The sequence below is a fragment of the Tamandua tetradactyla genome, chromosome 26, assembly GCF_023851605.1.
Source record: "Tamandua tetradactyla isolate mTamTet1 chromosome 26, mTamTet1.pri, whole genome shotgun sequence".
NCBI classification, from domain to species: Eukaryota; Metazoa; Chordata; class Mammalia; order Pilosa; family Myrmecophagidae; genus Tamandua; species Tamandua tetradactyla.
This window is the reverse complement of record NC_135352.1, coordinates 38,241,386-38,253,479: the sequence shown is the minus strand read 5'-3', so window position 1 is coordinate 38,253,479 and position 12,094 is coordinate 38,241,386. Positions and strand designations below refer to the sequence as shown.

The window sequence follows — 12,094 nt, the reverse complement described above, 5'->3', positions numbered from 1 at the left end:
TGTGATTTTTGTCTGGCCGAAGTGCTTTCTTTCACTGTGTCTCTTACATTTCTACTCTTTTCCCTAAACAGGAGGAGTTCTAAAGTAAAGGGTTTAAAATGATCTAATAAATTCTCATTAACTCAAGAAAAAATACTACTTCTAGGAAATAAATAGCAGCATTATTTTCCTTTTCCAAAATGGAAATAAATGTTTCAATACTTACGTTTTCTCCACCTTAAGGCCAAACATTTGAAATAATGAATTGTGCAAAACCCTAATTTCTGTTGATTGATTAGTTTAATGATATACGAAACTTTTATTTTCTAATTCAGTTTAGAAGACTACCATTTCTAGGCCCATTTACCAGTATTAAAAGTATTCCTTAGATTTCAAAAAGCTTCATTATTATATAAAATATGATTAAGATAGTGATTTAGAGTAGTTATCCTAAAGGCACATTGTCTCTCTTGGAGAACCCTGATTCTCAGAAAGGATTAAGATAAATTATGACTATTCTGGAGGAGAGGAGAACTAATCAGCGAAAAAAGCTAAAAATAAATGTTAGTGAATTAGGTACCTAAATATTTAAATTTCTTCCAATAATTATTATCATAAATGGATAATATTTATGTTTGGCTATTTATTAAAATGATATTTGATGGTAAGCTCTATCCGTGCTAGTATCAAATTAAATTGCTTTAAGAGAATGACTCATTCCTAATTTTGAGTGGTGCACTTAAGTAAGGTATTTGAAATATTTAATCTTAAATAGAGATTTGATTTTAGAAATGTGTTTTTTTAGAGAAATGTAAAGGAATGCAAATGAGTGCAATCATTTTGGTTAAAGAAAACGTCTACAATTTAAAATTTTTAAAAAGTTATCTGCAACTCAAAGTTATAATTAATGAAGTAAATTTTAATTTTTTAGTAATTGTTTTCCACTATAGCCTGAAAGATAAATTTCATTTTAATGTAAAAATCATTGTGAAAACAGTAATAAATTTGAAAATAGGCTTCCAGGAATAAATTTCTTAATATAGTTGAGGCTGGAAAGGAAATTTTGGGTTAAATCATATATTCATTTTAAGGCTTTTGTTTCATATTGCAAAACTGCTTGCTTTAAATGATGTATTTTTATCAGTATCATACTCTCAAGAACAATTAGTATTATTTTCTATTGTTGGAAATTTGAAAGGTGAGAATCCTATCATATTATTATTACCGTTTGCATTTCGTTACCAGCACCACAGCACCAACGCTTTTACAGTTTGAAGGCATGTTCTCTATAGCATCATCTGTTATCTAAGTCATTTTTTGCTGGCTTCTTTTTTTTTTCAGTAACACATAATGCAAGAAGAAGTAAAACCCAAATCAATTATATTTTGTAATATAGTTTCACATTTGTTTTGGAAAATCCCCATACTTTATTCTTCTTTAATTAAATATCTAGTTAATTTTGCTCATTTTTTTCCAAATGAAGTTTAGACTAGATTAATAATGCATTATTAACTTTCATGTCCCCAAGTTTCCAAACTATTAATTCCTTGGCTTTGACCAATTGTCAGGGGAAGGATATCTAATCTTGTTTTAACTTAGTTCATTTAATTAGCTAGCCAAGTTCCTCATAAAAGGCAGAGGGAAGATATATTTAACCAAAATAGAAGAAAGCATCATATGTTTAATCTTGTAGGCTGTCCCACAGAAAATATGATATAAATATGATTAGGAAAATGGGTTCTTCACTCCATACTTCTATGTCTGCTGAGTTTTTTTCCCTTTGAGATGAGGGGCTCCCGGGCTTCTAGGCACCGGACAACAGAAGGCTGGTCTTTCTCTTCTGTCATGTCTTGGATTTGACATATGGAATCATGTGTTGGCGCCTTACATCTCTAGTAGCCATAAGGAAGAATATTTTATTTATATTTCCATATCAGGCAATGAAATGGCAAAAAATGTGGTTATTTCACTTATAAAATGTTGACCATGCTTAACCTGTCAATGGGTTACGAGAGTGTTTTCTGGGGTCCATGATGTTTGCCTCTCGGTAAAAGGATGCTAGCTAAAAACTAACAAAATTGATATTTTTAATACTGAAATCATTACTTTTGGCACTCAGATTCAGCATACACTTATTTTTATAATTTTTGGAGTACTAGATGTCTTGCAAAATCTTGAAAGAGAGAAAATCTAACCTCCCCCCCCTTCTTTCCCTCTTCTTTAGGGACACTGGAGAGCGAGAATCAGGGACACTGATTCTTTTATTTTCAAGAAAGTATCTATTCATCTCTGAACTGGCTTGATTATTAGCTAGGTTTTAGGAATGTATTTCCATTTTTAAAAAGAGAATCAGCACTCACTTTAAACTAGACCAAACCTTCAGCATTCTTTCCTGGCCTTGTATATAAATACTAATAATTAATTACATTAAAATGGTTTAAAACTCCTTTCTCTGCTAAATGGTTGAAATAATAAAATAAACTTTCCAAGAGTATGGCAAAGGGACCGGGGCCACTATTTTCTGGCCTATATTTTAATTCAAATATCTGTCAAGACTATTTACATGCTCTTAAAAGTATTCACAGTTGACAGAATATTTTCCTCTTTCATTTTCAGTGAAAACAAATAATTCTGAATCACTGATTGGAGCCATCCTAATGAATCCAGTAATTACCAATTATCTTCCTGCAGTTTACTGAGATGAAAACTACTGCATACTTTTCAAAATTAATTAAAAATTAGCTCTCAATCTAAAGACAAGGATACCACTATCCTTTCATTTGAAAAAAGATTCTCATATATAGTGAAATTTCTTGTTTTCATTTGTCTATGGTTCTGCTATGTGCTACACTATTTTTTTTCTCTTCTTGTGTAGGGAAATGCTTAGATCCAAAAACTTAGAAAACAAAAATGCAATCCACAATGTAAATGTGGATTTTAAAATTTTGAAATTGAGGCAATTCACAATTTTATGCTCATAAATTATCAGCATCATTTCCCTTCTTTCTCTCCTGCTACCGCAAATGATATTTATCACTTCAGTCTAAATAATTCTTACACCACTACTAAATGATTCTTTTATTTCTCCCATAAGGACAAATTTAGGAAAAAAAATGATTGTAGACTACATTATATTTTTTAAGACTGAAAATAGCTTAACTGAATCCTATGAAAAAAGTGTGCTTTTTTACAACTTAGATTATTTTCTTTATTGAATAAAATAATACTCAGAGGATATTTAAATAACTAGCAACATGGGAACAGCTTTCCAATCTTTTAGCCTAAAATTAGTTTGCAGGTCATACTGTGTTTTGAATAAACCACATATAATTTGTATAGATATGTTGCTTATCACTATGTTAAAGAGAAATAAAAAGGAATACTCTTAAATTGATAATTATATTCTATCTTAGAAATTCAGGTAAAACATTTGGTCAATGGAATAATGTCTTAAATATTATTAGCAGCTTTTAGCTAACCTGTCCCTGTCCCTTCTCCTGTATGTCAGTTTAACAAGTGTTTGAGTCTCCACAATATTGAAAGCCCTGCTGAAGGGGTCTTTAAGTGATGGGAAGGTTTACTGCCAGCTCTAAAAAAGAGTCTTTTCCAATTAGTGTTATGAGAAGCAATAAAATTAAATTATATATATATAAATATCCTAAAATGAATGGTCAAGATAATTACTATTATAACAATTAGAGAAAGAAGAAAATTGTTGGTCGAAAGAAGACAGATTATAAAAGCTATGAGCATGAAAATAGGTTTCTCCTTTCGAGGCATATCTGTAACTAATACATTGGAAGATTATTGGGATTAAACATTAGCATTTTGGTGGAATTGATTTTAAACTTTATCTTGTTTAAGCATTTAAAACACATTACATTATCTGTAAGCTGTACATGACGGAGCAGTGGATAGAACAATTACCTTTAAAGTTGGGTCTGATTCTTGCGTCATACCCTGATGTCCTTCCCATTAGTTTATCCAGAAAGTCAGAAGGTGACATTGGGGCAGTTCGGGATCTTGCACTTTCTGTTCCCTTTGTGGAAACCAAACTACAAATGAGGGGGAAAAAACAGATTTTATACGTCTTTCTGACAACTGTTTACTACAAATATAAAAAGGAAATGATAAACAAAAACACCTTCTAAAACAAAAAGATAGGCTTTATAGACCATACAATGACTAAAATCATAAGATAAATAGATATTCATAGATTTACAGGCAGTATTTATAAGATTTTACTTGTATTCAGACACCAATTGTCAAAGATAATATTATTTTGTGTTAAAACTGTAACAAAAATCACTTCCAAATTATTAGGCTTGCAAAATCTGTATTTATGCAAACCTGATTTCTGATCACAATTCTTAACTAAAAGTATTTCGAGTGCTTCAATCATAAGAAAATATGAAAATTTAGCTGTGAAATACATTTTTCAACTGCAGGAAACACACCATCTTTCAGGTTTTGAGAATTTTTCTCAGAAATAATAAAACTTCTGCCCAATAGATTAAATAATTTTCTTTATTTAATTCTGTGTATTAATATATTAGCAACAAACCTTCATTCTACTTTTACTGTGTCATTAACCTACAGCACATCTTGTTTAGATCTAGAATTCGAGTGTCAAGATTGAGAAATTACTACCAATGCAGTCTGTGCCCCAGGGTATGATGCTGAGAGCCTGTTGGTAGGATAGTGTTATTTTTCTCATTCAAATATCCGCCCCCCCCCCCCTTTTTTTTTTGCAGTTGCTCAAACTATAAGCCCATACATGTAAGTGCATTCCTTCTCCAGCTCCTCATTTACTTAGATTAGGTGGCACCCAGAGTCTGGCCTGCTTGCTAGAATCACATGATTCCTTTCATCCACAAAGCTCTGCTTGGGGAATAGAACAGTCTTTTCAGAGCACACATGGTGTCTCCAGCTGCTGTGTCCAAACCGATGTTGCTTCCTAGGAATTGTCAATTATCACATTCCTTCTGGTTCTGTGCCACTATGAAAAGCACTGCCGAACCTGAATATTTTAGGTCACCACTTAAGCAGCTGAATCAACCTATTAACTTCTTCATGAATCTCCTGCCAGAATTTTTAGTATAGCCTGAGAACATGACTTTAGTGCTATCACCATTAAGTTGCCTCCCACAAAACACATATATGCAGTGAAAAGTACAACTCTGACATTTAATCTCAGTGATAAGTGAGAATGGTTTTTCTGAAGGCATCGTATTGCAGTGACAGCTTCTATTAGCCAAGGCCCTCTTTTAGAGCTTCTACTTAGTTCGGGATATTCTGAGTCACTCATCTCCATAATGACTCTCATTCAGCCATCCTCACTTTCTGCCTGTTTTAGTTTACAGGACTGCTCAAGCAAGTACCACTCAACAGGCTAGCTTAAACAGTAGAAATTCAATGGCACACAGTTTTGAGGTGAGGGAAAAGTCCGAATCAAAGCATCCTTAAGGTGATGCTTTCTTCCGGAAGGCATCCTGGGGCTGGCTGCCAGCGGTCCTTGACCCCGGGCTTCTCTGCCACATGGCATAGCACCTGGTGGCTTCTCCTGGCCTCTCAGTTCTTCTCCAGGTTCTCTTGAGATCAGCTTCTGGCTGCTCCCTCTGTGGTTTTTTCTCTGTCTGAATTTCATTCCACTTATAAAAGACCCCTGTAATAGGATTAAGGCTCGTCCTCACAGAGCTGGGCCATACCTTAACTGGAGTCACCTCTTCACAAGCACCTACTTATAATGGATTCACAACCACAGGGATAGAGTCAGTTTAAGAATATGTTTTTCTGGGGCACATGCAGCTCCGAAATACTATACTGACTAAACTGAAGCATCTCTTCTTCCTACTCTGTCAGTTCTGTCATGCTTAAGACCTTTTTCTCATTGATTATTATTGCTCAGAGGAGCTCTCTGCCCTCTTTCTTCAGACTATATTCAGAAACTAACCACATGTCACAACTTCCTCGTCTGATATCCTAATCCATACCACCGAAATATCTTACATGGAACATTAAGGCTGTTGATTGGTCTCTGCCTGACCCTTGTCCACCCTGTAGTTTACTCTCCATACAGTAGACAAAGTGATAGTTTTAAACATAAATCAGAATATCACTTCCCTGTCCTAAAATTCCATCTTATCAGTAGTAAAATTCAAAGTTCTTAAAATAACATACAAGTCTCCAAATTATCTCACCCCATTCCCCATTCTCTAATGTCCACTAACCATTCTCAAGCATTCCTTGCCAATCTGTCCAGAGGGAGAGGCAGTAAGCATGTTCCTCCATAGGGCCTCTTCAGTTTGTATTGGAGAATCTTCCTCTCTAGACAGCTGCATTGCTCCATTCTGCTATTCAAGTCCCTGCCAAATTCTCACCATATTGGAATGGCTTCTCTATATTTCCTTATGTAAAAAGTCCTGCCGTAGTACCGTGCTTAATTCCCCCTGTAAATATACTCTTTATATATTTTATATGCATATAGATATGTAGAGTCTTTGTTTATATTTCTCTGTCCTTAGCTAAAATATGAATTTCATGAGAGCAGGTGCTTTATTTTTTTTTTACATGGACAGGCACCAGGAATTGAACCTGGGTCCTCTGGCATGGCAGGCAAGCATTCTTGCCTGCTGAGCCACTGTGGCCCACCCAGATGCTTTACTATTTAATTCATTGTTCCATTTTCAGAGCATAGAACAGTGCCTTATACATGGCAGGTACTCAATAGATGTTAAAGAAATGATGACTAATTGAGTGAGTGAATGTTATGTAGTATTGGATCCTTCTACTTATCTTCATTGTTCTTATATATTTTTTCTCTAATTTACACTCCACAGTTATTGAAAAGCTTAGCTGCTATCCCAGTTTTTCTTTCCAGGCCCACTTGTAGAGTCTATATGACAAACTTGTTCTTCAGTGTGCATAATTCATGAAAACCATCCATTTATAAAACTATATGTTATCAAATGTTCATTTTCCTTTCTCTGATCCTTTGTTCCTTAGACTAGATAATCTTAATTTACCTATCTTCGAGTTCACTGAGCCTTTCTTCTGCCTGCTCAAATCTACTGTTGAACTGTGTGGTAGGTGAATACTGGAATTCCCAAAGGATATCCATGTCCTTATTTCTGGAACACCTGCATGGCAAAGAAGAACGTGGCAGAAGTGATTAAGTTAAGGATCTCTAGATGGGGAGGTTATCCTGGATTATTCAGGGAGACCCTAAATGCAATCTCATGTATTCTTAGAAGAGGCAAGGATAGGGAGACTTGGCTACAGACAGGAGAGGAGACGGTGGAGTGAGTACAGAGGCAGAGACTAAAATGATCCCATGCAATCTAAGGGAGTGCCAACAGTCGCCAGAAGCTGGAAGGAACCTGGAACACATTTTCTCTTAGAGTTTCCAGAGCGAGCACAGTCCTGCTGAACTTTGATTTAGACCCAGTAAACTGATTTCAGACTTCTGGTCTCCAACACTATGACAGAGTAAATTTCTATTCTTTTAAACCAACCAGTTTGTGGACATTTGTTACAGCAGCCACAGGAAATTAATAAATCCTTGCAGTGAATTTTTCATTTCAGCTACTCTACTTTTCAACTCTAGAATTACACTTTTGTTCTGCTTTAAGCTCCATACTATTATTTCCTATGTATGTCCCATACTTTTTTAAAATGAAAACTTCACATTTTAAGTAAAATGTGGCAACTTCTGCCCCAGAGTTTGCTATTGGAGCTTGTGCCAGTTTGAAAGGATTATGAACCCTAGAAAAGCTATGTTTTAATCCTGATCCAATCTTGGAGCAACTGTTTCTTTTAATCCCTATTCATCACTCTAGGGTGGAAACTTGATTAGATCATCTCCACAGAGATGTGGCTCCACCCATTCCAGGTGGGTCTTGATTAGTTTCCTGGAATCCTTTAAGAGAGGAAGCATTTTGGAGAGAGCAGCAGAGTCCCAAAAACCACAACAGCCCATGCAGCCAGAGACCTTTGGAGATGAAGGAGGAATATGTCCCTGGGGAGCTTCATGAAACAAGAAACCTGGAAAGAAAGCAAGCAGACGTCGCTATGTTTGCCATGTGCCTTTCCATTTGACAAAGAAACTATGAACTTCATCAGCCTTTCTTGAGTGAAGGTAACCTCTTGTGGGTGCCTTAATTTGGCTTTTCTTATAGACTTGCTTTAATTGGGACATTTTCACAGCCTTAGAACTGTAAACCTAATAAATTCCCTTTTTAAAAACCGTTCCGTTTCTGGTATATCACCTTCTGGCAGCTAGCAAACTAGAACATAGCTGCTGTTGATTTTTTTTTAAATTTTAATTGACTTTTCTGAACAAATTCTTAAAAACCTATATTTTTTGTCAGTTGTGGATACAGAAGTTTGCTTTATGGGTTTATTGGTCAGCAAATAATTGGACAGGGTTTTCAAAAAACCTCTGGAATCAATAAATCTCCCAGTATTTGTCAAGGGAGTGCTGTGCGCATATTAGGGCATGCCTCTAACACTGGTCACAGACACTGACAACTCTGCTTTATCCTTTACTCCTGGATTACACAACATGAAGTTCTGCCAAAGTTCTCAGGTCTTTCCAGAGCATGCACACACCCTGGGTGGGCTCACCATTCTGTGCATGAGCACCGTATTCTCCAAAATACATCAAAGCTTTTCAAATCTCTTATGGACATATTCCTCTGCTTTTCCTTTTAAGATTTTTGGTTAGTCTATTGTTTGCCTCAACTATTATCTACTGCCTCAGACAGCAGCAAAGTTAAATAATTGCTTCTAAATCTTTTTGGCAAGCACCCAGGGGAAAAAGGCTTTTCATACCATGTGAGCTCAGAGATAGGTCAAATAAAAGCAGTCTTGCAAGTAAGACCTTCCAGGGAACCACCAGAAGGTAAAATAATAATAATTTTCTGAGAATGAGGCTTTGAAGGAGTTCCAACTCTATTCTACCCTCTCTGGTGGCTGCTGGATTGCTCCTTTGTTTGTTTGTTCTTATGGTTTTATCTTAAGTATGGGTTCTGGTTTACAAGGGAAGGGAATGGAAGTAGGACAAAATAAAATGCCACAAATCTCACTGTTATTACAGAAATACAGAACATTTTTCTTATTACACCATTCTATATATTCCTGCAAGCCTTTGATCTCCATAGTTCTGGAAAAATGATTCTGACAATTATTGCCATTTTCTCACTGGTTTGATGAAGAAGAGAATTTAAGGATGTCCGTACTCTGCTGTTTGCTGATGTCATCCCTCTAACCATTTCTTCCAAGAGTTCTTTTACATTTCTTTTATGTCTGTGCTTTGAAGAACTATGCTTCTAACATATCAGTCCTGAAATTGCTCTTCCTTGTTTCTCTCTAAGTAACTGTATTTACTCTAATGGTATCAATTACCTCCCATAATACTGTTTTTTAGGGATTTAAAAAATATATATTTAAAAATGAGTAATGTAAAGATTTTTAAAAAACCCTTTTTTATTATGAAACAGAAAATAGATACAAAAAAGTAATGATTTTCAAAACACATTTCATAAAGTAGTTACAGAAGAGATTTCAAAGTTTGGTATGCACTGCTATTCCATACTTTCTTGTCAACCCTTTTCAACATGAAGAGGTTAGAATGAGCATAGTCCAAAGACCCCCCCAGACTTGGAGATCAAAGAAGAAGGAGGAGTTTTAATAGAGAAGATAAGACTTAACAAATTAGCATAACTGCTGAATCACTATAATGATATTTTAACTTCCAGTGTTTTGGAGTAGCTAGATGGAAAAGCTTGTAAAGATTTTCTTTTAAAGGAAAAGATAAAGAATTTGGTCTTTTAGGTTTTCCAATAATGAGTATTCAAAAACTGTTACTGACTGAAAGTCAGTAAATATTCTATGTGATTGTTATTCTTGTGATAGTAATGAAGCAATAATTATTATCTATACATATAGGGAGACAGTTAAATATCAGCATTATAAGTGTTGCTAAGTAAACATTTTCAAAATTTGGCTAAATATTTTTTAAAAATATATCAAGCAGTAAATATTGCAATACAGAAACATAATGATGAAGGAAAGACAAATCAAATTAATAATTACATCACCTACCTACAATTTTGATAAAACAAAAATAATTTTGTTACTTTGGGGCAACAAATACTAAATTTTGTTTTCTGATAATTCCTTAATTCATGTAATTAATATATATAACTCAACGAGACTTATTGGCTAATAATTCAAATTGAAGATCTTAAATTTTATTTAGATTGTACTTTCTCATTTTAAGCTTTTTGTCTAAATTTTGTCTTAATTATTTTTTTCAATCACAATATGTCTCTCAATTCCATTTCTCTCCCAGTATTGTAGATCATTACTTCAAGCTTAACTTTTCTTCTAAATCTTCAGTAACTGCCCACACTCTCATTCCCTGAAAGTATAGAAGAAATCAAGATATCTTATATCTCCCACTGCCGCATCTCTCTTTCTACAAACATTAGAAGCCAGGTGGTCCCAATTTTCACCTCTATTCTTATGAATTGTCTGTTTTTACCACTGGTATAAATCTCTCCAACTGTCCCTGGATCCCATCTACTCTCACTTAATGAAGGATATCATTTAGGCCTTCCCTTGTCTATCAATAATATTCTCTCTGCAGGACCAACACCCTCTGCATACAAACTATGCTACTATTCACTCATTAAAACAAAACAAAACAAAGCACAAATAAACTCTTTTAACCCAACACCTCATTTCAGTTACCTCCCCTTTTCTTCTTTCTTTTAAAAAGAAAACTCTTTGAAATAGTTATCTATACTCAACTGTGTCTAATTACATTTTTTTATATTTGTTATTGAACCCACACCAGCTTCTCTCACCCACTCCATTAATAAATGCTTTTCAAGGTCCTTATATCTTCCACATTACTAAATTCAAAGTTTAACTCCTATTACTCATCTTACATGAATGGCATTAAAAAATATTGATCACTCCCACTTTTTTTGGCAACACTTTCTTCACTTCTCTTCCTGTATCCAACTTTCTTATACTTTTTCTCCTGCTGCATATTTATGAAACTTCATTGCTCATTCCTCCTTATCACCCTGGCTTCTAAATAGTAGACTGCATCTGCTCATTTATTGAACTTGTTCTCTATTGATAGTACTTCCTCAGTGATCTCATCTGATTTCCTGATTTTAATTAAGACATGGTATATGTTGGGCACTCTAATTTTGTATCTCTGGTCATGAGGTCTCTGCAAACTACAGACCATTAGGCCTAACTGCCTTCATGATATCTCCACTTGAGTATCAGAAACTTAACATGTCTGACTCAAAACCCTGCTTTTCCTTCACCAGCCTTCCACATAGGTTAGTGGCAGCTCCATCCTGCCAGTCTTCAGGATGAAAATCTTTTGATGAGTCTTGACTCCTCTGTTTACTTCACATATCATATCCATCAATAGAGGCTACTGACCCAACCTTCTAATTATTTCCAGAATCCAGCCACGCTGCATTACTTTTTCTTCAATCACTCCAGTACAACCTACTTTTGCCTGCAATGCTCACTGCTCTTTGTTTTAGTTTGTTAAAGCTGAAGAAACACAATATACCAGAAATGAACTGGCTTTCAAGAACAGGGGTTTATTAACTTAGAAGTTTACAATTCTGAGGCTGTGAAAATATCCAAATCAAGCAGCACCAAGATGATACCTGGACTCTGAAGACAGGCTGCTGGCATCCTCAGTTCCTCTGTCATGTGGGAAGGCACATGGCAGTGTCTGCTGGTCTCTCCCTTCTCTCCTGGGTTTCACTGCTTTCAGTTTCTGGCTGCTCAGTCTGTGTGACTCTCTTTCTGAGCTTCTTTGTGCTCAGAATTTTACCTCTTAGCTTCTCTGGAGATGTTTTTTCTGTGTCTTTTCTCTTCAAAGGCCTCTTATAAAGGATTCCAGTAGGAGGATTAAACACCTGGGGCATGCATCAATTGAGATAACCTAGTCAAAAGGTCTTACCCACAATGAATCTGTGCTCAAAGGAATGGATTAAATAAGAACATACTGTTCTGGGGTCCAGATCCACCAAGACATTACATTCTGCCATTCAACAAGTAACCCCTACTTAGC

The 12,094-nt window shown here is 35.2% G+C and overlaps 1 protein-coding gene across 2 annotated transcripts in view; it reads right to left on the bottom strand.

Annotated features, from left to right (window-relative positions):
• GLRA3 (glycine receptor alpha 3) overlaps positions 1–12,094 on the bottom strand; it is a 210,766-nt gene that overhangs the window by 174,701 nt on the left and 23,971 nt on the right. For both annotated transcript variants that reach the window (XM_077144360.1, XM_077144361.1), the window contains exon 2: positions 3,907–4,034. In XM_077144360.1, coding sequence (XP_077000475.1) covers positions 3,907–4,034 — 128 coding nt within the window. The remainder of the gene's footprint in view (positions 1–3,906; positions 4,035–12,094) is intronic.